Consider the following 18,746-nt stretch of genomic DNA (forward strand, 5'->3'; position numbering starts at 1 on the left):
TGTCCTGGCTGCTAGCCTGGCTTGTGTCCCCCTCCCTCTGCAGGCTGCCGCCTCTCAGGGCCCTCTGACCAGGCTGACGAAACTCCCAGGGGCCCAGTTCCTCCAGGGGACACTTGGGCATAGAGCAGGCAGGTGGGGAGCTAGAAGGTGATCCAGATAAGACACAGGAGTTGAGACAGGAGTCTCCCACCCCCTACCTGGGGATCCAGAAGAAACGCAGTGGCAGCCACCTCTGCACACCCGTCTCGAGCTACCTCTCCCCTCCCCCACCCAGGAGCCACCGAGCTCACCCCTGTCCACCAGCCTCAGAAGGACCCAGTGAGGGGCCAGGAAATGTCTCCTTCGATTTCCATTTTACAGGGCAGCAGACTGAGGCCCAGAGCTAGGAAGGGACCTGCCAAGGCAGAGCAATTACTGGGACAGCCTGACCCCCCCACCTCTGTAGTCCCCTGAGGTCTACAGAGGGGTCATGACCCTCACCCTCAGGGCCAGAGAGTAAGCCCCACCCCCAGCCCGCTGCCGTGGCCTTGGCCATGGTCGTGGTACAGCCTCTCTAGGCAGAGGGAGGTGTCAGGGTGGGAGGACCAGGGGAGGAATTGCTCACGGCGGGAGGGCATGGGCGAGGGCTAAGTGGGCAGGGGACAGCTGGCACGGTGCCTGTCCTCCCCCAGAGCTGTGACTTTTAACACCCGAGTGAGCGTACTGGGCCTGGGCCAGAGCAGGCTGTCAGCCTGGTTTCAGGTGCCTGGAAAATGTCCGTCAGGCCAGCCAGCCTGGGGACCCGACCTTTTCTAAAGTCTCGGGTACCAGAAGTACATCCCAGCATCTTCCCCAGCGTCCCTCACACCTGGGACCCTCAGCTTTCTTGCTCACCCCACTCCCTTCCCCAACCCCAGGAGACTGGCCCGGCCCAGAGAAGGTTACCCCGGGCCACTGAAGCCCCAGACAGCACCCATCCCTCAGGACCAGGCTGCTCAGTCCTGCTGGGCTCCCTGGGGCTGATGCAAGCCCCTCCCCAGCCAGCTCCCTAGGCCCATTATCCCCAGACCATCTGACCTTGGCTTCCAGCGTGGTCAGCCGGTCACTCATGTCACTGAGCCGGGTACAGTTCATGCATTCTGAAAGAGAAGAGGTGAGAGTGGAGTAGATCCTGGGGAGAGAGCAGCCCAGCCACAAGGATAGCCTCTGGTCAGGCGGGCAGGGAAATCTCTGAGCTGTTGCCAGCAAAACTCCTACCATCCTTCAGAGCCTCCTTACCCTTAGCGCCCCCTCCTCCATGCAGTCTGCCTGACCCCTGACCCTCCTTTCTGGGCATCCACAGCACAGAGTACTGTCTGTTTACTCAGTGAATTGTCTGAGCCAGCACCTGGGTTGCCTTCTCAGTCTGTGGGTGCCGTATGGGCGGGGTCTTTGTCTATTTTGTTTGTTCATGCATTTCAGTGCCTGGCACAAAATAGAGGCTCAAAAAAATATCTGATAGTTGCTGAATGGATAGTAAATGAGACACGCTCCCTGATTTTGAGAACTACGGTCTGGGGAAGGATACAGGCAAATAGACACAGGCTGGTAAGGGCTAGAAGAACAGAACGTGCAAAAGAGCGTCATGGGGGATGTCAAAGCCCATCTGGGGTGGGCAGTGGTCCAGGAGGGCTTCTTGGAGGCAGTGGCATCTAAGGTGAGGCCTGAGGGATGCACAATGACTGGTCAGGTTCAGCAGAAGGAAGAATAAGGGCTGAGGCCCCAAGGAGAACAGAACAGGGCAGCGTCTGCCAGCAGCCTGGCCTATCCGAGCACACCTGCGGGCCACCAAGGCTGGAGCAGTGGGCTGGGCCCTGACACAGGAGGCCTGGGGGGAAGAGCTTGGCAGTATCCTGAGGCCAATGGGCTGCTGTTGGAGGGGGTGAAAGCCAAGGTCAGATTTGCATTTTTAAAAGCTCACTCTGGCAGCGGAAGTGTCCCATGGGTGGGAGTGGGAGGGCCTGGGAGCCGAAGGCCAATTAGGAGACCAGTAACTGTTAACCTCCCAGGCATACATCTCCCTGGGCTGTAATCATCTCTTTATGTCTGTCTCCCCCAGAGACCCAGAGCTCTTTAATGAGGAAATAGACGGTTCAAAGCTGTTCTAAGGAGCTTTTATTGCTCTAGAAGTCAAGAGATGTTTAGATTCCTCCCTCAGTTCAAAGCCTGACCCTACAGGAACCCCATTCTGGTTAAACAGACACACGAGAGCTATTAGGGTAACTCGGCAGGTCCCACTTGGTGTTCAGAGGCCCCTTGGCCACAGCGAGGCCCCCGGCCCCCCATCATCAGCCTTGTCTGTCCCCCATCTTTGTCGCTGAATGCAAACCACCTTGTAAATGTCCCTATTTTAAAATAATGAGTGCTCTGTGAGAGATGTGAGGAGACACCAGGACGTTAGGACCATGGGAACAGGTGATTCAGGCCGTGTCCTCCCCAGGGGCGCCCAGCCTTGGGGCCAGGGGTGCTGACAGCCTCCACTTTCTGCTCACCAGCCCTACCTGGTTTTATGTGGGCTGGCAGGGGTCCCCTCACCCTCATCTCTCTCCCCACCTACCCTGGGCTCGGCCCAGTCAGTGGTTTATAAGCCTTTTGTAGGAACAGAACTCTTTCTCCCCCAATAAAACCTTGTCAGGAACCCCGATACATAAAAGAGATTAAAGACTGAGGCGTAAACACTGAAACTTTAAAACAACCAGAAGAACCAGAAGAAAGTTGTCTGACTCGGGGACGGGCAGGACTTCACAAAGGATCAGCGAGAAAGGAGGCGGTTTTCTGGTTAAACATGGGGAATTGAACACACATGTTTCCCTCTAGTTCCTCCCAGGAAAGGGATGGTGAAGGGAGAAAAAGGTACAAACCACAAAGCAGAGAGATGGGCAGAGGAGACTTCGCAGTGAAAGGCAGCCGGGGGCCGAGTCCCAGGCTTGCAGACACGGGAGGGCTTGGAGATCAGGGAAAGGAGAGGGTCCTCTCTGGGCTCAGCGACCCACCCAAGGGGAAAGGCCCACAGGCGCTGATACCTAGGGAGGCCCCCTTCCCCCCCCCCACCTCCTGTACAATGGCCTCCAGTCAACAAGGCCAAACACACGGAAAGAGCCCCAGGGGGCTCTTAGTGCCTCCCTCCTAAATACAGATGGTCCAGGATTCCTGTGCCTCTGAAGCAGGCCCTTCATGGGAAAGACAGACATCAAAACAAACAGGGTTCCATCCCACCCACCCTACCCTCCACCCTCCACCTTACTTTCCACCCACCCACCTTCCCATTCATCCATCCCCCACCCCTCCCTTCAGCCCCGGACGCTACCCATCCCCAACCATCCCTTCATCCACCTGGAGGCACCGTGGCTCCCCGTGGGCCCCTTGGTGACCCCGTGCTGATCCTGATGGGTGGGTGGCAGGGCAGCATGGATGGGGTGCCTGCCCTCGCAGTGAAGGCCCAAGAGCATCTCATGGGAGAACAGGCGCTGACACTGGAGGAGGGCTGGCCTGGAGAGCTTTCCTGTCTGAGCCTCAGCTGTCCCCTCCACACACAGGAGGGCACTGCCCCACCCCGGGGCCCAGCAGGAAGGGGGGGCAGGATGGCCATGGGTGAGGTGTCAGTCAGAGCCCCAGCCCCACCCAGTGAACATTCCTGAGGCATTTAGAGGCTGTGAACACATTTCCAGGGTGTGAGGCAGGGGGGAAGGCCAGCAGAGGAAGGGGTGAGCCTTGGGCTCTCGCAGAAACCTGTTTCTGGAAAGTGTGCTGGGCCCGGACCTAGTTTGCTCTGGCACCGGGCACCCTGCTTGGCCTGTGGGGAGCGGTTTGGCTGTCAGCAGGCACAGGGGGTCCAGCTCCCCAGCCGCAGAGAGGCCCAGCCAGCGGGCAGGGGCGAGGCTGCCAGCCCAGCCTCCCTGTGCCACCTGCCCGGGCAGGCGCTCTGAGACTGGGCGGGTTTTATGGTTCCCCTGGCATTCTGTCATCGACAGCAATTAAATTATGCATTTGACTTTCTCTAACTATTCCTCAGAGCGGTGGAAATACGGAGCTGGGCCTGGTGGGGACAGTCCTGGCTGTGTGACTGGCCGAGGCCCTGCCGCCTGGCTCTGGGCCGGTTCCCCCTCCCTGAGACGCAGACTCTACCTCTCTGGGATTCTGAGGATTCCCACGTTCCCAGCACACACAGGCCCACGAGTGTTTCCTCGTTTTGAGGACACAGCGGCAGAACCTGTGTTGGGAATTCTCTGCCAATATATCAGAAGGGTGGATGTGCCAGGCGAACTGGTGTGTGTGTGCGTGTGTGTGTGTGTGTAAGAGAGAGAGAAGCTGACTGCTTGGCGTGGTCAGTAGAGAGAGTCCTACAGAGGCCACTAACTCACTGTGTGGCTTGTGAGGCCCTCTTTCTCTCTGCACCTCAGTTTCCCCATCTGTAAAAGGGGTTTACATTGCTCAGCTCCAGCGGCCTCGGGCTCCTGGACTCTTTGCTCCTGCCCTTGCCGGCCGGCTGCCCTCTCTGCCTCTCTCTTTCTGTTCCTCCTCCCAGGGCATCCCACCTTTGTGCCTCCAGCTTCTGCTTACCTCACCCATCCCTTTCCTGCTTGGGCCATGAGACCCTGACAGGTGCAGCCAGGGCACTTGGATGGTCCTGTCCCCAGAGGCCCAGCTCCCTCTGAGAGGTCTCTGAAATGGTCTGCAGGTACGGGGCATACGCAGGGTGGATGTCACCTGCAGCCAACCCAACGGGGCCCAGCTGGAAGAGACCCCTATAATCCCCCGGGAGACCTTTGACCCTAGTCAAGACTTCTAGGGGAAAAAACCTCCAAGGAGGTCAATAGGGTAAGATACTGCGGAGACAGGGGTAGGGCAGGCCAGCTAGACTGGCCATGGGTGCACACAGGGCACCACAGGAATAAGGAGGTCCTGAGTGATCTGTTTCCCTAACGTGACAAGAGCTATGGCGGTAAGCTCCCCCCACCCGCCAAAAGCCTGACTCTAGGGAATGAAAATTGGGGGTAAAGAGGGGTACAGGGGACTCTCCTTTCTCATGGTAAGCCTTGAAGAGCTACTGGCCTTTTTAAAACAATGTATATATTTAATATACGTAATGTAATTTAAACTTTTAACTGGGTGAAAGCATGAAACGTGCTTATGATGCTGTGTGGAAAATGTACAAAATTGTATCTATTCGTGAGCCGGCAGGAAACAAGCCAGCTGCAGGCTGGAGCTCCAGAGATAGTGCCACCAAGACATGATTGTTCCAGATTCTTCCAGTCCTGGTGTTTCCAGTTCAGCTCTTAAGTGCCCTCTGCTGCTCTGAGCCTAGCTCCGTGGGTAGCAGCGAGGACCTGGTAGGAATTTTGTAAAATACCTTCCCTGGGGGGCTTCCCTGGTGGCACCGTGGTTAAAGAATCTGCCTGCCAATGCAGGGGACACGGGTTCGAGCCCTGCTCCGGGAAGATCCCACATGCCGTGGAGCAGCTAAGCCCGTGCGCCACAACTACTAAGCCCGTGCTCTAGAGCCCGCGAGCCACAACTACTGAAGCCCGCACGCCTAGAGCCCGTGCTCCACAACAAGAGAAGCCACCGCAATGAGAAGCCCGTGCACCGCAACGAAGAGTAGCCCCCGCTCGCCACAACTAGAGAAAGCCCGTGCACAGCAACGAAGACCCAACTCAGCCAAAAATAATTCATTAATTAATTAAAAAAAAAAAAAAAAACCTTCCCTGGGCCTGGGAAGCCACCTTTCCAGTTAACTTGTAGAGAACCGCTTGTCCAGGTACTTGCAGACAGATCGGATTTTTCTAAGACACATACCCCAGAAGGAAGCGTGGAAAGGACAAGGCCAGGCCAAAGGTGGGGGCCCTACCCTGGGCCCCCCTGTGCTCCTCCACACATGCCAGAGCGACGGAGCCCATCGGGGGTCGGGAGCCTGCTGGTTGGATGGAGCTGTGGCCGCTTCCCAGGCCCAGCCGTGGGGCTAATGGACAGGACAGAATAATTAAATTCCATCTTTTTCTCTATCACGGATCACAGAGAAAGCCAGATATTTTTTCAAGAACTTCTGCCAAGAGTTTTTATTGAAAAGTAATTTGAGTTTCTTCTTGGAGAGGGGCAGCCTTGCATGGGTGTCACCGCTGTAGAAACACAAATCCCCAGAGGACCAGCTGCACTGAAACTGCTCAGAGCGCACGGGTAGCTGGCCACCTCCACCCCGACACCAGCAGCCCCTGGACTGCAGAGCCTTCCAGCGATGTTCAGAAACCCCCCGTGGGGAAAAGGGACAACACTGGTGAGTGAAACCAATTCACTAATCAGTCACCTACAGGGTGAGAGGCAGAAATACCCTGGCGTGTGTCCCTCCCTTTATGAGTGAGGATGATGAGATTCAGAGAGGTTCAGCAATGCACTCAAGGTCACACAGCTTGTCGATTAAAGGCCAGAATCAGAACCCAGGCCTTCCATTCTCATAAGCCCATGGTGGGCTGGGCTAGGTGCCCTGGCTGGGGCAGCAACTCTCAACGTGATGTGAAAACAGTGCCTGGACCATGGCTGAACATGGGTGAACTTTGTGATTTCTTCACCCCACCATGGCCCTAAAAACTCTGCTGACCTAACTGGCCAAGTCTGTCTTCCTCCCTCTCTACCTCCACATCCAGCCCAGAGTTCAAGATTGTTGGGTCTTGTACCATGGCTGGATCACACCCCAAAGCATCTTTGCCCCAATGGAATCTAAAGAGGAATTATTGGAATTATTACGTTAATTTAGCAAGGTTGACGGAATACAAAGACAGTTTATACAAATCAACCGTATTCCGGGACTTCCCTGGTGGTCCAGCAGTTAAGACTCTGCGCTCTCAATGCAGGGGGCCTGGTTTTGATTCCTCGTCAGGGAACTAGGTCGTGCACGATGCAGCTAAAGATCCCACATGCTGCACGCCACAACTAAAGATCCCCCACGCCACAACTAAAAAGATCCTGCCTACAGCAGCTAAGACCCAGCACAGCCAAATAAATAAATAAATAAAATAAAAAGCTTGCCTTCAATTAAAAAGAAAATCAACCATATTTCTATCTATTGACAATAACATCATTCACAAAAAGCATCAGATTATCTAGGAATAAATCTACTGAAAACTATAAAACATCATTGAGAGAAATTAAAGAAGATCTAAATAAACGGAAAGATATGTTCATGGATTGGAAGGCCTTATATTATAGATGTTAACTCTCTCCCACTTGATCTATAAATTCAATGCAGTCCCATTTAAATCTCAGAAGGCTTTGTGTATGTTGTGTGTGTGTGCATGTAAATTCGCAAGTTGATTCTAAAATATATATGAAAATGCAAAGGTCCAAGAATAGCCAAGGCGATCTAGAACAAATAGAACAAAAGTGGAAGACGTTTAGGACCAGAAATGAGATCTAGTATAAAACTACAGTAACTAAAACACTGTATTATTGGTGCAAAGATAGACAAAGAGACCCACACTTACACATTCACCTGGTTTATTAAAAAGGCACATATGAGTACAGGAGAGAAAGGATGGACTTTTCAATAAATGGTGCTGGGTCAATTGGACATCCAAATTGAAAAGTAAAATAAAAAACTCTGACCCCTAACCCACACTACACATGAGAGTCGATTCCAGACGGATTGTAGATCTAAATGTTAAAAGAAGAACAATACAGCTTTTTTTTTTTGCAGCGCAGTATGGCTTTCAGGATCTTAGTTCCCCAGACCAGGGATCAAACCCAGGCCCCGGCAGTGAAGGCTCCAAGTCCTAACCGCTGGATCGCCAGGGAATTTCCAACAATACCAGTGTTAGAAAAAATGGGTAACTTACCTTCATGACCTCAGAATAGACAAAGGTTTCTTAGGACACAAAAAGCACTAACATTAAAGAAAACGTTGATAAAATGGAGCACATTAAATTTAAGAATTTCTTTTCATCAGAATACATCATTAAGAGAATGAAGAGACCTATCACCGAGTAGAAGAGGTCCTTGGAAGACATAAAAACACAAAATAAGATGCCAAATGATCCACCTGCCAATGCAGGGGACATGAGTTTGAGCCTTGGTCCGGGAAGATCCCACATGCCGTGGAGCAACTAAGCCCGTTCGCCACAACTACTGAGCCTGTGCTCTAGAGCCTACGAGCCACAACTACTGAAGCTCACGCACCTAGAGCCCGTGCTCCACAGCAAGAGAAGCCACCGCAATGAGAAGCCCGCGCATCACAATGAAGAGTAGCCCCCGCTCGCCGCAACTAGAGAAAGCCCGCGCGCAGCAAGGAAGACCAAATGCAGCCATAAATAAATAAATAAATTTATTAAAAAAAAAAATCTTAGTGATGGTGAAGAAATTAAAAAAAAAAAAGTGCTTCCTTGGTGGCACAGTGGTTAAGAACCCGCCTGCCAACGCAGGGGACACGGGTTCGATCCCTGGTCCGGGAAGATCCCACATGCCGCGAAGCAACTAAGCCCACGCGCCACAACTACTGAGCCTGTGCTCTAGAGCCCACGAGCCACAACTACTGAAGCCCGCGCGCCTAGAGCTTGTGCTCCGCAACAAGAGAAGCCGCCACAATGAGAAGCCCGCGCACCGTGAAGAAGAGTAGGCCCCCCGGGCTCACCACAACTAGAGAAAGCCCGCGCGCAGCAACAAAGACCCAACACAGCCAAAAATAAATAAAAATATAATAAATAAATTTTTTTAAAAAAAGATGCCAAATGGCCCACAGTCATAGGCGGAGGGGTCAACTCATTAGCCGTATCAGGAAATGCAAATTAAGCCACACCCACAAGAATGGCTAAAATTAAAGACTAACAATGTAGTATCCGAGAGAGTATGAGCCACTGGAACTCTAAGAGAGCGTCAGTGGAACGTCCATGGAATAACCACATTTTTAAAATGTGGCAGTTTCTAATAGGGCTGAGTAGGAGCAATTCCATCTCTAGATACAAAAATGAATAAATCCTTTCACCAAAAGACACGCGCAAGAATGAGCAGCGTTGCTCATAATAACCAAAAATTATAAATAATCCAAATTCCCATCGGTGGCCACCTGGGTAAATTGAATATTCACAAAATGGACTATTGACACAGTAAAAAGCGCACGCAAACCACGTGCGGCCGCGTGGATGAACTTCACAAAGATGACAGAGCCCCCCCCAAAGAGCACACACCGTGTGAGTCCATTTATCGAAAGTTCCAGCACAGGCAGGACAGGTCAAAGGCAGTGGCCTGCGGGTTAGCGGTTATCTTGGGGAGGGCAGTTACCAGAAGAGGCAGGAGAAGGGCTTCTAAGATGATGAAAATATTCTTTCTTGAGCTGGACGCTAGGACACAGGTGTGGTCAGTGTATGTAAAACATGTCAAGCTGCTGTCCTGCCCATCCTAAACACCAATCTGACCCGTCAGCCCCCAATGCTCCCCGATGCCCTGAGGACAACCCCCACCCCTGGGATGGGCTACTTGCCATACTCTGAGCACCTCTAACTCTTCTAGGCCTTTAGCATTTGTCTGTCTTGTCATCGCATCTAGAAATGGCTTGCAACCACTCCATTGATGAGCGAATTCCTCGTGAAGCACCACCTCCTCCAGGAAGCCTTCCTTGACCACTCTAGGCAGATTCAGGCACCCACCTTCCCACCAATTGCCATGCATCCTGTGTACACCTTGCTGACAGCACTCGGCGGCGTGGACGGGGAACCTCTTGTGTACCCCTCTTCCCTGTGGGGCCATGTCTCACCCATTCTCGTATTCTGAAAAATGGGGGCAGAATATTCCTCCATCATGTGGGGCTGCAAAGATGCTCGTGTGTCCTCTTGGGAAGCAGCAGTTTTGGGGAGGGGGGCGAGCAGATATGGAAGGGGACCCCCAGCTCATTGTCCAGGTAGCCTGCCTCGGAGGACCTCAGGGGGCCCCGGGGGAGGGGAGGGACTGCTCTCCTCCCGCAGGGGGCCGTCGGTCCCAGGTGCACCCTGGCAGCTCTGTGCCGGGAGCTTCCTCACTGTACACGGCAAGCGCTGCAGCCCCTGAGCAGCTGTTTTCCATTTCCACCAAAGTCAGGAAAAACGGAAGGGGTTTAAAGTAGAGATAAGGAAGATGTTTTGATGCTGAAGTTCATTATATTCTGGCTTGTGTCATGGTGGGAGGGGAGGAAGGGAGGAAACGTTCTCTTCCGATTTCACAAGAGCAGAGGGTCTGGCCCATGTGGAGCCATGCAGGTCATAATAATGATCAAAAGAAGAAAAAGCAACTGGAGTTCACAGAGCACTCAATCTGCCAGACGCTAATGGAAGGGCGAGACCTTGATGCACCGCTTTTCATGTAAATTTGTCTAATTCCTGCAACAGCCCAATGAGGGAAGAACCATTATTATCTCTGTTTTACAGATGAGGCAACCCAGGCACAGAGAGGTTAGGTAACTTGCCCAAAGTCACACAGCTAGTAGGTGCCAGAGGCTGGATTCAAACCCAGGGAGCCAGGGGCTGCCACTGGCTCTTAGCCATCATCCTGGCAGCCTCAGGAACTGGCCTGCTGAAAACGCCTGAAGTCCCAGCGGGCTCCTTGGAGCCCTGCCCTCGGTGGCCCCCACCCTGCTGTCCTCTGGAAGTCCTACCCCCAGGGTTGTGGGGTGGGGCTCCACAGCCTTTCCCCAGATGCCATCCTGGCCCCTCACCCCAGCTGAGGGCACCACGGCATTTCCTTTCTAAAACATCAGTGCCCTTGACTTCTGGGGGGAAAAGACAGGAATTAAATAAATGCAACTTTTTAAGAAATGAGACCCTTCCCAAAAGTGAGTAGAGGCCCGCTGCTATGTAGGGATGACATGGTCCCTTGGCCCCCCTTCCCCAGAAGGCAGCTGGGCCCTATTGAGAAGAAACCCAATCTGGCAGCGGCATGGCGTGGGGACTGCGGGGCCAGAGGGGCTGGCACGCAGGGACGGGCATCAGTGGCTTCAAGAGGGTCAGGGCCCTGCTGCTGGGGAGGGGGTGTGGGAGGGGGCATAGAGAGAGACCAACCCACAGGCCACGTCCCTGTACCAGAATGCAGACCTTCAAGGGTGTGCGTGGGAGTGAGCATGAGTGTGGATACACTCAGGTCTAAGGCAGGGGTTCTACATGGGAGTGTCTCTGCGCGTGGACATTTGTGTGCACATTGTGTTTGTGTCCCTGTCTGGTACTATTTCTTTCTTTCTTCTTTTTGGCCGCACCACACGGCATGCGGGATCTTAGTTCCCAGACCAGGGATCGAACCCGTGCCCCCTGCAGTGGAAGCGCAGAGTCTTAACCACTGGACCGCCAGGGAAGTCCGTGTCTGGTCCTATTTCTGACACGTGGGTGGAAGCTCAGAAGCATTCGCCATTTCCACGGGCCCCGGGGTTTACAAAGCCCTTTCGCATCTTTGACATCTCTTGGTACCTTTGTGGCCAGTGAGGCCCCACAATCCATGGTCCCAACTTATAGCTGTGTTAAGGGCAGCTCAGAGTGGGAGAGGACCTCCCCAGGTCGCACAGAACTGCAGCAAAAACCCCAATGTGTTCTGGGGAAGGCCAGGAACCCTCCCACCCCACCTACACCCTCCATGGGGACCCAAATGAGTCAGAAGAGGCTGCAGGAGGAGGAGCTCTTAAATCCAGGGGGCTGGTCCCCTGCTCTGGGAGCATATGCCTTCTGATGGACCAGGAATGGGGTCAGCATTAGGAACTGTGCTGTGTGTCCTCAGGCAGAGTTCAGCCCTCTCTGGGCCTCAGCTTCCCATCAGTCAGATGCAGGGATGGACTGGATGCTCCCTTTCAGCCTTTTGTTCTCTGAGTCAGTAACCGTAACTGGAGTCAGAAGGCACATCAGCTGGGCATCCACCTTTCCCCTTCTCTCTCCTGTGGGAAAAGGAGCCAGGCTTTGCTTCCTGCAAGCAAATGGATCATATCACGGTGGCCCATTCCCTGGCTTCTGTGGTGAAAGGTGATCCCCTGGGAAGCATCCTATTGGGCTGGAGAGGCCACTTGGTGGGTCCGGGCAATCCACAGCCCAGGTGAGGAGCACCCACCCTGGGCCCTCAGTTTTCCTCCACAATAAAATGGAACAATAGTCCCTGCCCTGTGTATTCACGAGGCCCAATCCAGACCTTTGCCATGGGCTTTGGTACTCGCGCTTGCGCAGGAAGGATATGCAGGAAGGGGCAGACTCTCCTGGGTCCATGCTGGGCGAGGCAGTTGCTTGGACATCCAGAAGCCGTCAGGAGGACAGCACAGCCGGGGAGAGCGCAGCGTCCTCGGGACCCTCCAGGCAGCAAAGATCCAGCCTTCTGGCCAGCAAAGCCTTTGGTATCTGGACCATTTTGGAGAGAAACTCATCTGAGAAGTACTGACTGCCCAGCCCCCAGAGTGGGGGTATACAGCACACCTGTGGTATACCACTCACAGGGCACCCAAGTGTGGAGGGCGCTCACCCCTGAAATGAACGTCTCCACTGCACCCCTCCTTCCGCCCTCACTAACCACCGGGATTCCTGAACCCTGGATTCTGGGTCTGGATTCATGCTCTCCCCGAGTCCCTTCTGTGTTGATGATGACGTAGTAACGAAAGCCATACTTCCTGGGTATCTCTAACGCTCCTCGGGCGTCACCATGTGCATTACGCATCCTCCCCATAGGTGTTTTGGTTCCTCTGTTACAGATGATGAAAACGGAGACTCTGAGAGGTTGTGAAGTTGCCCCAGGCCCCACAGGCAGGGGCAGGAACCAGATCAGAGACGCTCCAAAGCCAGCGCTCTTTCCTTCACGATTCCTGGCCACGTTGGAAACCTCCTCAGCAAGGGAGTTAGGACTGTAGCGTCGGTGAGTGCACCCAAGAAAAGTGTGTGCGCTTTAGTGCCTGGACCCTGGGGCCCCCCGGGGCTGATCCAGCCCTGTCGTGGCTGTGTCTCTGGACAAGTGAGTTATAGCGGGTGATGGCAGGTTTGTTTGACACAATGAATGACTTTCTCATCAGCGCTGCTCCCAACGGGCTGTGGAGTGGCTTCCCTTCAGACTGGCACGGCTGGGGGAGGTCCGTCCCCAGAAACCCCCGGCATGAGACTGGAACAGCCAGAATCCCGCAGGATAAAGGACTTCTGGGTCCTTGGTTGGGGCTGGAGGAGGGCCCCCGCAGCTGGGGGGCGCTTGGATGAAGGTGGCTGTGGGACCATTTGCTCAGCGGAGCGGTTTCCAGCCTTCCAGGAACATCCCTCAGGACTTAAAGGGGGTTTTATCACAACAGAAATAAGAGATCCAGTCTCTGCAGCCATTTGGGGGATCGAGGAACTGGGGGGAGGGTCATCCCTGCACATGTTTTATCTTTCAGGGTTTTCTGAGGTTTGTGTTCTTAAACTGAAGTTATTGTTTGAAGTGTTCTTCCTCTTTTTTCCTCATCCAGAAAGAAATCATAAATATCTCCAGGGTCCCACAGAGCTGGCAGGCGGCCTTGCCTGGATCTGAAAGCTGACACCAGGCACAGCCCAGGGAGACGAGCTCCGATTCCCGATCCTCTTGGACATGTGGCGTCAGTACTGCCACCATCACTCTGTGTCAGTGGGAAAGAATCGCTTTTAACAAGGCTCCAAGCCCAAGGTCAAGGTTCAGGGGCCATAAAGCAAAGCTGGCTGACAGAATATGGGAGGGGCTGCCTGACTCTGCTGGGTAGAGCGCCCACAGCCTTGGCCCCGGGCTGGGGCCTGTCCCTCCTGCAGCGCTGGTCCAGGCTCAGGAGAGGTGATGAGCTCTCTTGGGGAAACAGATGAGGTGCCCCAAAGACAGCAAGAAGGGGCCATAGTCACTTTGGTCTTGGGGCTTTCAGAGGAAAATGGTGGCAGAATTCAAAGTCCCCAGGCGGGAGGTCTGGACGGGGCAGTGCATCAGAGGAAGCCCAGGCAAATCAGCTCTGGCCTTTCCCTGCATGCACCTGGGCAGGCCCCTTCCCCTCTTGGGGTCTCTATCCCTCCAAAGGCAGGGGAAGGCCCAAGGTAGCTTCAGCTTCTATTCAGGGGTCATCTGGGCTCCAGAAAAGGCTTGGTGTCTTCATGCCGCCATCTGCCTCTTCATGGTTGTTTAGGGGAGCTGGGACGTGAGTGTGGGATGCTTCCTCTGACACCAGGTCTCCCGAGTTCTCTATAAGAGGTCGAATCTCAGTCTGGAGGACCATGGGCCTGACCTCATGTTGGAGAGAGCCCAGAGCAGCAGTTATCAAATGCCCTTTTTTTTTTTTTTTTTTGGCTGTGCCCCACGGCATGCAGGATCTCAGTTCCCTGACCAGGGATCAAACCCGTGCCCCCTGCAATGGAAGCACAGAGTCTTAACCACTGGACCGCCAGGGAAGTCCCATCAAATGCCTTTTTAAAAGGAAGAAGTCTTTTTCCTACACACAATGGCTTCTGGGACCCCAACAGGTAACAAATCAAAGAGAGGCTGCTCCGACTGCAGGGGGTGGGAGCCCAGAGCCCCCAAATCAGCCACCATCTGCCCCCTGGGTTCAAGGTGGGCAAGAGGTAGATGGGTCTCGGTGTCCCCACCCCTGGTTCTCAGACACCCAAGGGAACAGCATGTGAAGAGGCCCATCCCATGTCCAGTGGGGGACGTAGCGCCCACACAGAAGCTTCCTGCTTCGTGACAGGGGGCCGTTTGGACTCAGCTCCCCCAGGCAACGTCTGGGGCTTACATTCTTCCGGGCCTGGCCTGCCCCCTCCCTCAGGGGCCACCATGCACTGGTCAGCTGCCCCTCCACCCTCCTAGCCAGGAGTGGGTCTGGCTGGAGCCCAGGCCCACGTGGCCTCCTGTCGAGACACGGAGGGAGGAGGAGTGGGCAGGTGACAAGACTCCTGACTCCCAGGGTCAAACCTGGACTGCATCCTTCCCAACAGGAGGAGGTTGTCATGGCAACTAAAGGACCACTTGAGATGGGGCCCAGTCCCCTCATCAGGCACAGACCTTCACTGGGGATGGATTTTTCTGCTAATTGCCTGTAGTTTCCAGCTCCTGATCTGACTTTCTAGATCACAAGTCAGACACAAGCTGACTCTTTCTTAGAGACACTTTCCCTCCACCGACTGTCCCAATAGCTTAAAACACATTCGAACAACAGAAAGGCATTTGCCTAATAGCTCAAGGCTTAGTCATCTCTCTGGGCCCTGCCCCTCAACAAGAGATGAGGATAATCAAGGCCACCTCCTAGGGCCCTGAACCGGTTAGAGAGAATGCGGGATCAGCACAGAGTACGTGCAGAGAAAAGGCAGCTATTATCTGTACTCATATTAGAAAGCAAATCTCCCATACAATTGTAAAGACCAGAAGCGTCTTAGGGCTATCTCACCGGGCCCTTTCTTTTCACAGATGAGAAAACAGATCTGGGGTGGTAAGTGGTTCATGGCCACAGTCACACATTTGAGGTGGTGGCCCACCCAGGGCTAAAACCCAGTTCTGGGTTTGCACCTTTTCACCTTCCCAGGGCAGGCACCTCATTACTCCCCCTTAGTCATTTACACCATAGTAAGAATGAGTCCATACAGTACCACTGGGAGCACAACACCTTACAAAGCACTCTGCCATCCCTCTCTCCTGCCAGAAGAGCCTTAGAGGAAGATAATATAATCCCCATAATTAAGGAGGAGCAAGATGGTCCAGCCCAGAAAGGTAAAATGTGGCCCAGGGTCCGGAAATGCCAATCCTCCTTGCTCAGCGGCTCCATCTGCGTGCAGATTAGAGGAGGGGATGAGAAACCTTCTGCTCAGGCACGGAGTGCGGTTACTGGGTCGGGGTTCTTATTGGCCACATTTTCCCGCATTCCAGATCCTGGTTTGGAGCAGCGGGAGAAGTTTCTTTTCCAGGAACAGGTCTCATGTCCACACTGGTCCTACCCCAGGCTCCTGGGAGCCCCGCTGGACTCACCAAGTGGCAGATGGGAGAAGGCTCGGGCCAGAAGCAGAGCCATTGCAGAGGAGGTGAGGGGACCGCCAGAGGCTGGCCTCGGTGTCTGATGCCTGCTCCCTGCTCACAGCTGGGCTGCAGTATGCGGGGAGGGAGAGCCCAACCCTCCTCCCTTCAGCCTCTCTGAGCTTTAGGGATATGGGGGGCGGGGGGGCAGGCGGGCCAGGGAATCCGGCAGATTCCAAGGAAGCGGTCTCGCAGAGCCCAAGGGCCTGGGGTGGAGGGGCAAAGAGTGGAGCGGGGAGGGGCTGGGGTAGGACCCAAACAGCACCGCTCTGGGACCACTCACCGTCCCAGCCAGAACCAAGTCCAAGGACGAAAGGAGTCTGAAATGAGCCTCCCTACTGGGAGTGTGGGGCACCCGGTCTCCTCTTCCTCCAACACTGCCCCCTCAGCCCCGTATCCAGGAGCCCCAAGAGGCAGCCGTCCAAGACTACAAAAGTCTGCCCATCTGGTGGGTGTGAAATGCTATCTCATTGTGGTCTGAATTTGCATTTTCCACACCACTGATGAGACTGAACATTTTTTCATGGGTTTTGGAGCCATTTCTCCCCAGCGCCTCCCCTCCAGCCGTGAAAGGCCTGTCCGTGTTCTTGACCCATTTATCTGTTGGATTTTTCTGTCTTTTCCATATTGATTCACGTGAGTTCTTTCTGTATTTCTGATACCAACCCGTTGTCAATTTTACGCATTGCAAGTATCTCCTCCCAGCCTGTGGCTTGTGTTTTTGCCTTTGGTAAGGCTGTCTTTTGTCAGAGAGAAGTTTTCCAAGCTACTTTTTTTTTTTTTTTTTTTGCCACGCCATGAGGCATGCGGTATGGTAGTTCCCCTGACCAGGGATTGAACCCGTGCCCCCTGCACTGGGAGCTCGGAGCCTTAACCACTGGACCACCAGGGAAGTCCCCCAAACGATTTGCTTTTAATTCCTTTAAAGGTATCAGGTGGAGTCGTGATAGTTCCCTCCCTAACCCGTTCACAACTTTAAAGGGGCAATTTTAATGACTCACTCATACTAGCGTGATATTGACTTACTTGGTAGCTGAGTTCTACACGGCCAGAAGTTCCTTCCTCTACCTTGTTTCCCAGGAGTTTCCATCATGAATAGGTGTTGAATCGTATCTCTTAAACTGTTCGTGAGCTGAATCACATGAATAGATTTTCTAAATTCTCCTTGGTCACAATCTATCACTTTTTGTGCATGGACAGATTTAAATAGCTAATATTTTATTTCGGATTTTTCACTTGACTCATCTATAGCTCCAACCCAGAACCAACTCGGTGGTCCCAGAACTAGGGTAACTTTCAGTCCTGAACCTGTGGGAGGTTGAAGCCCAAGGCTTTGGTTCCTCAGGCTTATTTTTCCCCTTCCAAAGTCCAGACAGACAAGCTTCCTCGTTACCGTGAGCCAGGGGTGGACTTTTCCTGTCTCTTCTTTCACTACGTCTCAGCTATTGCACCCTGTAACACAGGAGCCCACCCTTTCCCCCTGTTTTGGCTCAGGAATAAAACTTGGTCCCAGATTCCCAGGACCCACTTCCCCGCCTACCACGGGCAATCACAGCAACAGCGTCAGACCCTCTGCTTCCTTAGCTTACTGGGCACCGGAGCTTGAGGGGGCCACAGAGCCTGGATGGATCCTGCGGGCCCCCGCTTGGTCTCTGCCCTGGAGGGGAGGCACAGAAGCATCGGCAACCTCTTCCCTGCTTTTTTTCAAGCGGAAGTTCTATGTAAAATGTAAAAGAAATGGTTCTTGAAAATGCTGATGAATGAGGCAGAAGGATACAATCTTCCTCCTAGTCAACCAGCCGACCCAAGCACAGGGTAATAATACATAGTTCTTAAGTGCTGGTAGAATTCACAGTAGTCTGATGTGAAGAGGTCACCTGGGCCTGGATTATGGAGAGATTCTCAGTGTGTGAGCTCTGCCCTGGGTTCACACCTTCATGAACAAGGGCTCCTGCTACTGGCCAGAGCCAACTCCCTCGGGCCCAAAGTTCCTTATGTAGCATACACACATATATAATATGTATATATATATATATATATATGTGCATATATTCATACACATATACACACATATATATCCCCAAGGACTGATGTCCAAGCTCTGAATGAGCGTGAGGAGTCTGATGCTGGGATCACACACACACACGAACACGCACGCACATACACACAGGCACATATACTCACAGCACGTGCAGACGCCCGCACACGTACACTATACATCATGACACTCTCTGATACTCACAACGCGTGCAGACGCCCACACACGCACACTATACATCATGACACTCTCTGAAGTCTTCCTTTTCCTTTTTTTTTTTGGCGGAGACTTGTGGCTCGTGGAATCTTAGTTCCCAGACCAGGGATTGAACCCAGGTCCCCGGCAGTGAAAGCACTGAGTCCTAACCACTGGACCGCCAGGGAAGTCCCTGAAGCCTTCCATATAGGACATTCCAGGTTGAGACTTGACTCAAAAGCCAAGAGTTGGGACACCCCTCCATCCAGCCCCGAGGCCTGTGGCATGTGAGGGTCTGGGGGAGCCCGGCAGAGACAGCGGCCAGCTCTGGGAGGCAGGCCTGAGGCTGTACGTGAAGGGGGAGGCCAGGTCTCAGCACCGATCAGCTCCCAGAGCATTCCCCAGATGGCAATGACCCTGGCAAATTCCGGAACACAGAACTGGGCACTCACAACTGCCCAACATTGGGAGAAATAGATAGTAAATGACCTCACAGATATTCATTTGGCAAACGCTGCCCAGGACCCTGGCACTGGCCCTG

The 18,746-nt window shown here is 53.6% G+C and overlaps 1 protein-coding gene across 2 annotated transcripts in view; it reads right to left on the minus strand.

Annotated features, from left to right (window-relative positions):
- The window catches only part of COL26A1 (collagen type XXVI alpha 1 chain), a gene marked incomplete at both ends in the record, with an annotated part of 171,557 nt that overhangs the window by 19,478 nt on the left and 133,333 nt on the right, over window positions 1-18,746 (minus strand). For both annotated transcript variants that reach the window (XM_079944450.1, XM_079944449.1), the window contains one exon: window positions 1,057-1,118. In XM_079944450.1, the coding sequence (XP_079800576.1) occupies window positions 1,057-1,118 (62 nt within the window). The remainder of the gene's footprint in view (window positions 1-1,056; window positions 1,119-18,746) is intronic.

The sequence above is a fragment of the Stenella coeruleoalba genome (assembly GCF_951394435.1).
Source record: "Stenella coeruleoalba genome assembly, chromosome: 15".
Taxonomy (NCBI): Eukaryota; Metazoa; Chordata; class Mammalia; order Artiodactyla; family Delphinidae; genus Stenella; species Stenella coeruleoalba.